The sequence below is a fragment of the Schistosoma mansoni genome, chromosome 6, assembly GCF_000237925.1.
Source record: "Schistosoma mansoni strain Puerto Rico chromosome 6, complete genome".
NCBI lineage: Eukaryota > Metazoa > Platyhelminthes > Trematoda > Strigeidida > Schistosomatidae > Schistosoma > Schistosoma mansoni.
The window spans coordinates 14990513-15004772 of record NC_031500.1 but is presented as its reverse complement, the minus strand read 5'-3'; the positions used below and the strand labels follow the sequence as shown (position 1 = coordinate 15004772).

At 37.5% G+C, this 14260-nt stretch overlaps 1 protein-coding gene and 1 non-coding gene across 2 annotated transcripts; one reads left to right on the top strand and one right to left on the bottom strand.

Moving 5' to 3' along the window:
- Positions 1-1908: 1908 nt before the first annotated feature.
- Smp_147000 (putative syntenin-2 (Syndecan-binding protein 2)) lies at positions 1909-12925 on the top strand (the record flags this gene model as incomplete). Its single annotated transcript, XM_018798378.1, has 4 exons — positions 1909-2408; positions 4983-5149; positions 7588-7848; positions 12856-12925. The coding sequence occupies exons 1-4, from the start codon at positions 2088-2090 to the stop codon at positions 12923-12925; spliced, it is 819 nt and encodes a 272-aa protein (XP_018653325.1). The 5' UTR covers positions 1909-2087.
- Smp_tRNA_00580_Pseudo_TGA.1.1 lies at positions 12514-12587 on the bottom strand. Its single transcript has one exon. It is a non-coding gene (tRNA).
- Positions 12926-14260: the final 1335 nt, after the last annotated feature.

Below are 14260 nucleotides of genomic sequence, written 5' to 3'. Positions count from 1 at the left end.
TTCACTGTTTGAATTTTTAAGGGTTGATCACTCACCACTGCATTAATTTGCGCTATTGTGAATAATTCTGAGTTTTGTCACCCAAAGCCTTTAATAATCACTGTTACTGCATGGCTTGATCCAATTATCAGTGTCTTAATCAACTGACTCAATGTTTTTGTTTAGCCCCCCCCTAACGTTTTTCTAACCCACTCCAACACCAGTCACTGTTGCGCGTTGAGTTGGTCGATAGATAGCCACCTGTAATGCATGTCTCAAACACCTTAGTTGATGAAGATTCACTACTTCATCAACCGACTTCCCAACTTTGTTAAGTAATTCATGCTTAGTCTCAACACAATCCATTTGGTGGTCCCACCATATGCGAGCAATGCTTCGAAGACATTTGTCATCGAATACTAGTAACCTACTGCCATCATCTATCGCTAATATCCAAAAAAGTAGAACATAGTGAACCATTGAGCAGTAAACTCCTTTGGTCGACAGACGAACATCTTGCCTACACCACAATTAATGCAAGTTTCCGAAAAACTTGCATGAACACCGATTACCACGACGCGCTATGATGACTAGTATTGGGGACGGTTGGAAGAGAGTTAGGGGCGGCCAAACCAAAACATGGCATCAGTGCTTGAAGTCACTAACTTCTAGTCTGAGCCATGTTGGCAGATGCAGACTACCTGGTTGGGGTCCGCGTGACTATCGTAACCAATGGTTAGAGACTCTGTGTGACATGGCTCAGAATCGATCACAATGGCGTAGGTGTATACACTCTTTATCTTCCCTTAAACCTTGAGACTAAAATTGCTTCATATCTCTCTTCCTTCCTATACTATATCCTTATATACAACCTATAATTTATATACTACTACCAACACTAAATTAACTACTATTAATCCGGTGTTGATCTTGTTGCGCTAACGAGGTATGGCAACTTGGACCGATGCATATATGTGCCTGGTCCTACGTTGTAGCTGACTGACTGACTGAAGTTTCCGAAAGTCAATCGAGACTTCTGAATTCGTGTCGAGCTTTCACACCCTAGGTCATCAAAATTGATGAATCGAGATAAATGAAGTGTTCGACACGGTTGACTACTTTACCCCCTATCAGTAGTTCAGGCGTTGACTCAGATCTGTCCTGAAACAATATTTTGAGTTCTTTCTTTTCTACTTTAAATAGCTTGTTGTTGCTTTGGCTTGACTATTTCATTCATTCGGAAACACGCTATCCCATTAATCCTCATGATTGACTCTTGGTTTTTTTATATGGTTCCCGTAAATTAGACCTAACAGGTAGGTTTTGATTGATTAGATTATGTATGACCTACCAACTAATATCCTTTGATCTCCTATGACAGTTGACCATGTTTAATTTCGTATTTGAATTATGTATATAAGCAAGTTATTTTATGATTAAAAAAGTACTTACTTTTCTGGCTTAGTAATCTCGTCTTCGATTTCTAATCATGCGGGGCTTGAGTTAATAATACGGTCTTGTAAGCATCCATCGCTCAGTCGCATCATATCACTGCGTTTATCTATTAATTAACATTTGATTCATTGATTCTAACAGTCCGAAATTTAGTCTCATCAAATCATCAAAGGCGTCCTTCATAACAGTTACAATTTCTGATAAAGGATGATCCAGGAGTGTTTGCATTATTAGACATTGGGAGGTAATCCAAAACAGTATTATTTCATAGTCAGATTAAGTTTATAGACTCTTTAACAACAGGGGTTGTCGAGAGAAATTAGTTACCGAACATCTTACATTTAACGGATGAAAAATTTGCAATTTTTGTGTTAATCAACATCTTTGCGATAAATGTACCTAAAGAAAATAAGACATTTATATTCTAGTTGTTGTCTTTTTCGTTATTCATTTTCTAGGTTTTTAAACTCCAATTTGAAAACTACTCCACGTTACAACTCAAAGGTTCTTTACAGCCTAGTTGTTTTGTATAAGCGTATCATCTGTGAACTTTGTATTGTACTTCCTGATGAATCGCATTACACACTAACAATTAATAGTTTTTGAAGATAATTCTTCGGGCTCTTCAGTGTGTTGTATTATAAAAAAATACAATGTCTGAGGAAGACCAAAATTCCAAGGAGATTGTAACATCGTATGATGAAATATTAGAGATTACAGGATTGTTAACTATACGTGATAATACAATGCCATGTGTCGCTGAAAAGAAGGAGACTCCTGATTCAGCTGATAATATCAATAATGGTGATGTTAATAATGATGATATTGTATTACCAATACCAACTTGTACACAATTACCACTTAGTTCTAGTCTAGTATCCTTAATTGAAGATGGTGATCCGAATTGTCGAACAATTTCAATTGCTAAAACCAAGAATAATAACGTCGGCTTTACATTTACAGAAATAAAACAGGTATGAGATTATATATATATATATATATATATATATATATATATATATATATAGAGAGAGAGAGAGAGAGAGAGAGAGAGAGAGTATAGGACAAAAGCAACGAAAAATTATTTCGACTAGTTTGCCGTTATCCAAGTGTTGTAATTCTATTAGTGGAATAGGGTCTAGTCCCAGATGTATATACCTTTAGGGATTTTTTAGAGGAGAGATAAACATTAATGTGATGAATAACTGATTCTAGTGATTTTATTTCACTAACAGATTAGAGTAGACTGTTCCAACTAGTAGAGTAATTCATTTAAAGAAAAAATGTAGGATAAAATCGTTTCACTAGTAGAAAATAGTTACAACTCCTGTGACTAGGTGCTTCTGAAATATTGTATCTCATTAGTGGATGTAAAAGATAGTTTGTCAAGATTTTTTGGAGAAAAAAAGATTAAATTTAAACGTTTCTAGTATGAGCGAGAATGGAATTGTCAGTTGGATGTGTCATTTTATTTATTTTCTTGATATCAGGGCTGCCTTCGATTCGTTCGACAGGACTGCTCTCTGGGATTGTCTATTGAAGAAGGGTGTGTCTGAGAAGTTCATTAACATCTTAAAGGCCCTGTATACGAACACCTCAGGCAGAGTGAGGACATACAACCACCTTTCTCCCTTGTTCCATTCGAGCAGTGGGGTTAGGTAGGGTTGCCCAATCTCACCTTTCCTCTTCAACTTTGCCATCGACGACATCCTGGAAACAGCTCTGATGGATGTGAGTAATGGCGGTGTTGATCTGCTGCCTGGAGAACGACTTCTCGACCTCGAGTATGCGGATGATATTGTCTTACTGTGCGATAATGCCCAAGGCATGCAATCTGCACTTAATCAGTTGGCAATCAGTGTCCGCAGGTACGGTATGTGCTTCGCACTCTCCAAGTGCAAAGTACTCCTACAAGACTGGCAGGATTCTCATCCTGTACTCACCCTGGGTGATGAGCAGGTTGAAGTAGTTGAGAAGTTCATGTATCTAGGTAGCTACATAAGTGCTGGTGGTGGTGTGAGTGATGAGATTGATGCACGTATAATGAAAGCCAGAGCGGTTTATGCCAATCTGGGCCATCTTTGGCGCCTTCGTGATGTTAGTCTGGCTGTAAAAGGTCGGATCTACAACGCGTCGGTGAGAGCAGTTTTGCTCTATGCTTGTGAAACCTGGCCTCTCCGAGTTGAGGATGTTAGACGACTCTCTGTGTTCGATCATCGTTGTCTCCGAAGGATTGCTGACATTCAGTGGCAACACCATGTTAGTAATGCAGAGGTTCGGCATCGTGTGTTCGGGCACAGCCACGATAATTCAATTAGTGTCACTATCTTGAAACACCGACTTTGGTGACTTGGACATGTTCTACGAATGTCGTCCCAGAGAATTCCACGTCGTACATTATTTGCCGACTCTGGGACTGGTTGGAAAAAACGGAGGGGCGGTTAGTGTATGACATGGTGTCGTGGTATGAAAGAAAGCTACAAAGGGCTAGCTTCTGTTGGTACTTCACGACTCCCTGGCTGGAGTCCGAGAAATGTTGCTACATAGTGGCTAGAGACGTTATCAGATATGGCTCAGAATAGAAGCCAGTGGCGATCCTGCTGTAACCTTCTTTTACTTTCTTCATAAAGAGTGGCTATAACTTTCCTAACTGAGAGAGCTCTTCTGGTTGTACATTTCAGTTCCCCTCATCATTACTCTTCTCTTTTTTTCCTTCTTTTATATATATACATCTTCTTCCTTCTCCTCCCATTCTCATTATTTTGTGTGGCGCATATGTATCCGGTGCCCTTTGTGCCAATATTTATGTGATTAAATAAATAAATAAAATTTAAACGTTTGTTTCTATAACAAGTTGAGTCCAAGCCTATTACATTTGGACTTGTAGTTTAGATTACAATCATTCTCAAAATGCCCTGGTACGGCCGAGAGTGCGGAGAGTCCGCTCTCCCTCTCCAAATGCTCTCACATGGCCACGCGTATACAGCCACTATCAAGGAAGTCCTACTCACTGCCTTCTCGTGGTGGGAGTGTTGTTTACGAAATTGAGACGACGAAAAGCTAATGTCCGGCGCTTCAGCCGGGTTGGTGGATACAGAAAGTCCACCTAGGGGAGTTGGAAAATCTTGATTCCAAACCAATGGTGCACATTGGCTCCAGTATCCTGAAGGAACAAATAGCGTATGAATCAATTGTTGGTCACCGGCTACCATGGGACTGCATTTCCTCACGATGCCCCACTGCCTTGTGGATCAGATATTTAGGTCAAAGACTAGGAGTGTGACTTCCTAAGAAAACCACCTGCTTCAGTTTGGGCGTGTGATCAGTTTCACAGCTCTCACACAAATCAAATGAGATTTGTGTGGTTCATATGTATCTGGTTCCCCTTTGTACCAATATTTATGTGTTTAAATAAATTCATTCTCAAGAATGCAAAGTGTATTATCATAATCAGATATGCTGTTGTCATTCTTTTCTCATTAGGTTTTTTCTGTCCCCACAAATTGCACACATTATTTATTTTAAATTTGTTTTTCTTTTATTTAAAGGGTTTATTTGTTTCTTATGTAGACGAAAGATCTTCTGCAAAGTTGAATAAAGTACGTTTTGGTGATAAGATTCAATGTATAAATGATGTAGAAGTTACATCTTATACTCAAGCTAAACAACTTATTGAAGAAACACATCCAACTGTAAATTTTTCTTTTCTTGACTGGTAAGATAATGTTTCTTTTCTCTCTCATTTAAATAGTTTCTAAGAGTGTTCTTAATCGTTATTTGGATCTGTTAAAGAGTGAAAATTAAATTTGCATAGTATTCTACTTGTTACCTAACATAGGAGGGATATATAACATCCCAAAGTTACGTACCCTATGAACATAAGTACTGATAATGTTTGATTTGTATGAAGTGGAAAAGTGTGCGTTTCAGTTTGTGTGAGGTTTGAAATTTTTTTGTTCTTAGGATAAATTAGCTTCTGTTGTCAATGGGCACAATAATTGCTTGGTCATGTCACGATACGTTAATATGAAATATCAGAGTACTTGAATCGTTTTGCTTACTCACAAGATGAAAAACTTTATTTCACTTCTGGTTTAAATTAGTGTCCAGTTTAATACTAATAACTTGGGTGACATGGCTCAGGATCGATCACAGAGACGTTGGTGTATACACTCTTTGTCTTCCCTTAAACTGTGAGATTAAAATTACTTTATACCTTTCTTTCTACGAACTAATTCTTTTTTTCCTGTATCATATCTTTATATGCACTCTTTTTTAATATATATTGCTACCATTGAATCAACTGCTTTTATGAAGTTGGTGTTTATCTTGTTGTGTTAACGAGGTATGGAAACTTGAACCGATGCATAAATGTGCCTGGTCCTACGTTATCGATGACTGACTAACTGACTTAATACTAATAACTGATTTGGTTAGATACGTTAAACATTCCAGTCGCTTGACGAGTTACATTAATACTAGCAGATTATTGATTAACAAAGTTTCAACTCAAGTATTAAAACTTATTACACACAAAAGGTGTTTGGTACAAGTAGGAATCCAATAAATGTCTCACATAAAATGAAATGACAATATTTTGAATTAATCAAATGGAATAAATCTTAAAAACTAGGGTAAAAAGTATTAACTGAAGCAGTCCAAGTTCACTTCAACGATCTATCATGCTGTTCATAATGATTATAATAAAAGAATTGTTTTAGGTTCATCATTGGCTTTTATTTCGACGTATACATGATGACATTTTACGTAATCAAATCAATAATGTAAATAGTTTAAAACATAAATCCCTTCAGGTTCATTTAGTATTGTTTGTTTGAATCTTCCCATTGATGTTTAGGACTACAATTGATCAGTCTCTTATTGGCATATGTGCATACTGCGCGTATTGCCTCGATATAGCCTTAATTCATAAACATTGTAAGCAAAGATGAATAGTGGCTAGCAGTGGAATCCAGCAAGCGCGTTTCGTCCTATTTGGGACTCGTCAGCTGGATGTACCTGCATTTCAGAGTTGATGTTCACTCTGGGACTCGAATCCAGTGCCGTTCGCTTCAAATGCCATCACGTTATCCACTTAGCTAATGAGTCTTGATAATTACTTGCTTGTGCAATGTGGTGAAGTTTAAAGTCACCTGGTATTCACCAAACAATAATTTAGTCCTAGAAGTTACCATTCCTTTATTCTTCGTTTATATTTAATAGTCATCTCATACTGTAATGAACACCAGTGGGGACAATCGGATGTATTTAGGCACAAATTACAGACTATCTCACTAAATTTTGATAACCATACAGTAAACAGTTAATTTGCAAAATAACAATCAATTGTCTCAATCTTGATTGTTCCTTCTGCAAATATCAGTCCATCTTCTCTGATTTCATTGTTCATACATTTTCATACCGATTCCGCTTCACTCCTGTTCTTTCCTTATCTATCTTCTGCCAAAATACATCCTATGTCTAACTATCACCATATACTACTTATATGGATATAAGTAGACCACACCACAATACATCTACTGAGTATTTATTTTGTTTGAACACATAAATATTGGTATAGAGGGACACCAGATACATATGCGACGCACAAATCTCATTTGATTTGTGTGAGGGCTGTGAAACTGATCACACGCCCAAACTGAAGCAGGTGGTTTTCTTAGGAAGCCACACTCCGAGTCTTTGACCTAAATATCTGATCCACAAGGCAGTGGGGCATCGTGAGGAAATGCAGTCCCATGGTAGCCGGTGACCAACGATTGATTCATACGCTATTTGTTCCTTCAGGATACTGGAGCCAATGTGCACCATTGGTTTGGAATCCAGATTTTCCAACTCCCCTAGGTGGATTTTCCGTATCCACCAACCCGGCTGAAGCGCCGGACATTAGCTTTTCGTCGTCTCAATTTCGTAAACAACACTCCCACCACGAGAAGGCAGTGATTAGGACTTCCTTGATAGTGGCTGTATACGCGTGGCCATGTGAGAGCATTTGGAGAGGGAGAGCGGACTCTCCGCACTCTCGGCCGTACCAGGGCATTTGGGGGTCCATAGTAAATAAACAGACAAATATAGCAAATCAACTATACAAGTTTATTCATATTGTTTTTTCTCTTTGCTTGTTTATTTATTTAGCCCTTATAGAGAAGTTAAAACAATTTATAAAATTCATGGAAAATGTGGTCTTTTCATTAATGATGGTATGATTTTAGATCGTACAAAATATTTTAGTGGAAAAAGTGATAAAATTCCATTAAATTATTATATTACTGAAATTGATGGTCATAATACTGTTCGTTTATTAGATGAAAAAATAGTTTTATTAGTGGAACATGCTAATTCACCATTCACTCTTCATATTGTACCTCAATGGTTTTATGAATATCTTGTTTTTGGGTAAGTGTTTATATCTTCTATTTTTTTCCTTACATTTATTAAGTTCACCAGAAGGGGTTTTTGTGGAAATCATGAGTCAATTGAAGGTAGACCACCATGGAAAACCTGGAAACACTGGACGGCCATTTCGTTCGATTGTGGGACTCCTCAGCAGTGCGCATCCACAATCCCGCACTCGCGAGATTCGAACCCAGGACCTACCAGTCTCGCGCCAGAGCACTTAACCGATAGACCACTGAGCTGGCATCCAACGGTGTTAATGTCTAAATTCAACTGATCCACGAAGTTGAGCAACCGTTCACCAATTGTCTTCAGTGATTTGAGCTTCAATTGACTCATGCTTTCAACTATGAAAATATTTATTAAGTTGTTTAATTGTTTTCATTCTCTTTGCTGGAGTAGCTAGTGAGAGGAATGTAGAGTCTTCTAACTACCTTACGCCATAATAGAAGGATGTTCCAGATGCATTTTTCTCCACCTAAATGCAAAACGTTGCCTTAGTACTGGTTCGCATCAACACCTAAGCTAACGGGTACTAGGTAAGGATGGCAAATCGATTGATGAAGTAGTGAAACTTCATCAGTTGAGATGGCTGGGACACGTGTTACGTATGCCCAAACAACGACTGCCCCGACGTGCAATGTTTTATGATGTAGGAGTAGGTTGGAAGAGAGCTAGGGGCGACCAGACCAAAACGTGGCACAAATCCAAGTAGTCATTGACATATGGACTGAGCCATGTCGGTAGGTGTAGACTACCTGGTTGGGATTCGCGAGATGATAGAAATCGATGGTTAGAGACGTTGAATGACATGGCTCAAAATCGTTTGCAATGGCGAAGGTGCATCCACTCTTTGTGTTCTCCCATATTCTAATCTTCTGAATTCTTCATGTCTCTATCTTATTTCTCTTTCCAAATTTGTTCCACTGGATTATACTCCTTGAATAACATCTTCAAACCCTAATCTTTCGGATTACTGCTTATACTCTTACTACTTCTACCACTATGGGATTTGAATCGACAACTGCATCTCTGTGCTGATGTGGTATGGCAACTGGAACTGATGTAGGTATGTACAAAGTTCTACATTGTGACTGACTGACTGAACGACAATGAGGAAAGTAGTTCAGTGTGTTGGTCACTTCACTTATCTTAGAAGTCTCATCAGCCCTAGTGGATCGGTATCTGACGAAGTCTTGACATCAATTTAGAAACCCCGGTTGGCTTTTGCCAACGTGCATCACATGTGGTGTAGGTACTTTGTCCGACTGCCAACCAAAGGATGAATTTACTGCACTGCAGTTTGCTCCATTTTATTTTATGGATTTGAGACATAGCCACAAAGAATAGGGGATATTAGTAGGTTACTACTATTCGATCATAGATGTTTTCGATGCATTTGCTCGTATATTTTAGGACATTCGAGTTAGCAATTCTAAGGTTAGACGCAGAATACTAGGTAAGGATGGCAAATCAATGGATGAGATAAGGACACTTTATCGACTGAAATGGTTGTAATGTGTATTATGTATGCCCATCTATCGAATATCTTGAAGTATGATGATGACTGACGTAAGGGTAGGTTAAAAGAATGCTAAGGGGCGAAACTAGGATATGACATCACTGGATGAAGATGCTGACTGTTGGACTGAGCTAGTTTAATAGACATATAATACCTGGTTAGAGTCCGTGTGATTATCGTAACCAACGGTTAGAGACTTTGAGTGACATGACTCAAAATCGCTCACAATGTCACAAGTGTATTCACTCTCTTTCTTCCCTTAGATCCTAAGTTTCTTCATAATCTTTATTTATTATTTCACTGATTTATATTTTCTCGAATTTTATCTTGGATACCTAATCTTCTATATTACCAGTAATACTGTTACTGCCTCTACTATTCTAGGATTCGCCTTGAAAGTTTCTTTTCTATGTGCTAATGAGTTGTGTCAACTTGGATCCATGTATACGTATTTCAGGTTTTACGTTATGTCTAACTGACTTTATTCATTATCCAGTTTACTGGTCAATTGTTCGGATTGAACCTAGTGATTTTAGTGTTGAATAGATAACTTATTCATTGAATGAATATATAAGTCACAATTTAATCATTTTTAATACTTGTGAAGTGTCTAGAAGTTACAGAATATTTTCAGTTCGATTTAACATTTGTGTTTATAAAAAATAACTGATCCGAAAACGTCAAATGAAAGTTTCCTGATTGAAAAGAACAAACTGTCTAGATGAAAGCATATTAAAAAGGGATCTCAAGATTGAAGATGGACTTTGTTGTTGCTAGTGTCGAATAACATGAACCTGTTAGCCAGGCTATAAAGCCTTGATTTATTTTACTCTCTGGTTAAGGTCAAATCGCATCACGCTAATTGGTTTTTTTTTAACCAGTCGGCTCTAGTGGACAAATTGAGCTGTTACTTATTTTTATTTATTTATTTAGACACATAAACATTGGTATAAGGAGGCACCGAATAGATATGCGTCACACAAATGATTCAATTTGTGTGAGAGCTGGAATACTTTCCGCACGCCTAAACCGAAGCAGCTGGTTTTCCTAGGGGGCCACTCCCCGAACCGTTGACTTGGAGATCTAGTCCATAAGGCAGTGGAGCAACATTAGGAGATGCAGTCCCATGGTAGCCGGCGACCAACGATTGATTCATACTCCATTTGTTCCCTTAGGATACTGGAGCCCATGTGCACCATTGGTTTGGAACCAGGGTTTTCCAACTCCCCTAAGTCAGTCCTCCATATCCACCAACCCATTTTAAATACAGGACATTCACTCTTCATCCTCTCAATTTCGTTAAATACACCCCCGTCACGAGAAGGCAGTAAGTAGGACTTCTCTGATAATGTCTATATACGCGTAGCCATGAGAGGACATGTTGAGAAGGAGAGCAGGCTCTCCCCACCCTCGACAGCACCAGGGCATTTGGGGGTTGCTAAAAGATTTTCATATAATTTTTACATAAACTAATTTTTTTACTACTGTTTCTTTGTTATTACAATCTATTGGAATATGCACTATTCTCAATCCTTGTTTTGCTTTAGAAAGAGTAGAGTGTAGTATAGTATCTAAGAAATAATAAATGATAGTAGAAGAATACAACAGAAATCTATAATCAGAGCTTCTCTTCGATTGTTTTCAACCACCTAACACTGAATATTTTTCATCAACAATCATTTGAACTAGGAATCATATTGTATGCAACGTGATCGATAGGAGTTGATCAACATTACATCGGCTACTATTTAGTGATTATTTAGTTTAAGAAAATAAAGACTGTTTTCAAATGAAGACTGGGACAAACAGTATCAATTAATGTAAAGATGTTTTGGAGATATTTACTTCCAAAATAAAACGTACAGTTATATTTACCTTTCAAAGCTTTATTTCTTTATACTTGAAATGATAGTGAATTTTTGCTTTTTAACGTTTCACTTTATCTCCACAATTCAGCTCAAGACTGGTAGGTCCTGGGTTCGAATCTCGCGACTGCGGGATCGTGGATGCGCACTGCTGAGGAGTCCCATAATAGGACGAAACAGCCTTCCAATGCTTCCAGGTTTTCGATGGTGGTCTACCTTCAATTAACCCATGATTTCAACTATGAAAATATATCTGTATTGTAGATGGGCATAGATAACTCATAGCAGATATTTTGTATTTCTATAGAATTTATACTAATTCATGGTCACTGTGACTGTGACTGTTAGGAAGTCCAACCATATTGAGAGGGAAAAAGATAACTTACCGATAAGACTGCGATAGTAGTCGTGCTATATCATGAATTGAATGAAAATGAAAATTTAAACCAACAGATACCTATTTTAATGATTTGTAATGATTTTGATTTTCTGTGGATTCTGGGATAAATCTGTTACAGTCCGTAGTGTTCTATTCAACACAATTCTTATACGCCTGCCGAAACACCAACAAAAGCTGAAAGATCGAGAAGCTTTCATTGGGAAACCGAATAATGTGCGTACAAGTCATGGGTATACATACATCTGTCATCCTGACCCAAACGAAGACATATTGGATGAAATCTTCTCTAGGTGCACAATGAACTTCGTCTAACAGCTTGTCTTGTTTATCATCTCCCATCTACCGTTTAACCTTGTGCTAGCTTGTGGGGATGAGTGCATGATATGTCTAGATTTGTCCATCCTATCAAAATCATGCTTAGGTTCTAAGTTGATCATTATTACGAAGTGTTTAGCTAGAACCAAAGAGCTGTTCAGCGTTTTTTTATTCCGTGGTTCTGCAGGTAAGGTCAGCCTGTAATAATAATTTGTGTAATGTTTCAGTTAGATTTTTTGGTACAGAATAAGCAGCGATATACTAAACTAAAGATACTTTAGTCAGTTCTTTGGACATTCCAAGGATTATGGAAATAATAACTGTTCTATTACTGAACAATAAATGAAAAAGGAACTAATGGAAAACAATGTTTAGTTTATTGCTTTTTTTATGATAATAACAGAGGTATTTCTGTATCTTCAATTCATTTAACACTTAAAAATCTTTTCATAGTTGTAATCATGAGTCAATTGAAGCTAGACCATCATAGAAAACCTGGAAGCACTGGACGGCCATTTCCTCCTATTATGGGACTCCCCCTTGGCAGTGCGCATCCACGATCCCGCCTCACGAGCGAGATTCGAACCCAGGACCTACTGGTCTCAAGCCAGAGCACATGACCGATAGACCACTGAGCCGGCCGGAATCCAACGGTGTTAATGTCTAACTTCAACCAATCCACGATTTTGAGCAACCGTTCACCAATTGTCTTCAGTGAGTTGATATCTCTACAACAGACTTGGTAGAACTCATGATTTTTAACTATGAAAATACTAAATTCTCCACGAAACCTCTTCTGAACTTAAAAGTCTATCATTTTGTTGATTTGCTTTGTCTCTTTTTTCCCCTAACAAACATCATTCTCACCACAATCTTACTTCTTCTTTTCTTATTTCATATCATAGATTAGATCCATCAGGAAATGAACTCAAAAAAGGTAAACGAACCATGTTTAGTTGTTTCCGTGAATCATAAATACATAACTAGGGATAAGTGAATGTTAATTAATGCTTTTTGTCTATATTATCATTAACCAGAATATTTATTATTATTATTATTATTATTACTATTATTATTATGTTATCCTAAATCATGAAGATGAACTGCAAAAAAATAAAAAACAATTCTAGACTACCCTACCCTGTTATCTCTGATCCCCCCTCTCTATGTACCTCACTTACCCATTCATTCGCCTTTCCATGATCTCTATACAAGCGCCATTTTGTTTTTATCAAAACTCAAATGTATTTTATTTATATTTGCTGTTTGTTTTATTTTCCGGGTTTTTATTTTTAGTATTTACTTCCATTACATAATATTTTTGTCATTAATTCCTTATTGTTCATATCAGTGACCTTATTATCTTGACAATAAAATGACCTTGTTACTACCATTATTATTATTATTATTGCTTGATATATTATCGTTGTTAATTTGTTTCTTGTCCGCGAGAATTTCCCATTTCGTTTTTACTATCGCAGTTAGTATTTAGCAATTTTCCTCTTTTTTCTTCTCTCTAAAAAGAGTAATTCAAAGAAATGTTTATTATTATTACTATTATTATTATTACTACTACCACTACTACTACTACTACTACTAATAATAATAATAATAATAGTCAGTCAGTCACAATGTAGAACTTCGTACGTACGTACATCAGTTCGAGTTGCCATACCACATCAGCACAGAGATGCAGTTGTCGATTCAAATCACATAGTGGTAGAAGTAGTAAGAGTATAAGCAGTAACCCGAAAGATTAAGGTTTGAAGATGTTATTGAAGGAGCATAATTCAATGAAAGAAACTTGAAAAGAGAAAAAAAGATACGGACATGAAGAATTCAGAAGATTATAATTTGACAGAACACAAAGAGTGGATGCACCAGTGCCATTACAAACGATTTTGAGCCATGTCATTCAACGTCTCTAACCATCGATTTCTATCATCTCGCGAATCGTAACCAGGTAGTCTACACCTACCAGCATCGCTCAGTCCACTTGTCAGTGACTACTTGGATCTGTGCCACGTTTTGGTCTGGTCGCCCCTAGCTCTCTTCCAACCTACTCCTACATCATAAAACATTGCACGTCGGGGCAGTCGTTGTTTGGGCATACGTAACACGTGTCCCAGCCATCTCAACTGATGAAGTTTCACTACTTCATCAATCGATTTGCCATCATTACCTAGTACCCGTTTCCTAACAACTGCATTACTTACCCGGTGGTCCAGGATATACAAGCAATGCTTCGAAGACACCTATGATCGAATACTAGTAGCCTACGAATATCCTCTACTCTTATCGGCCATGTCT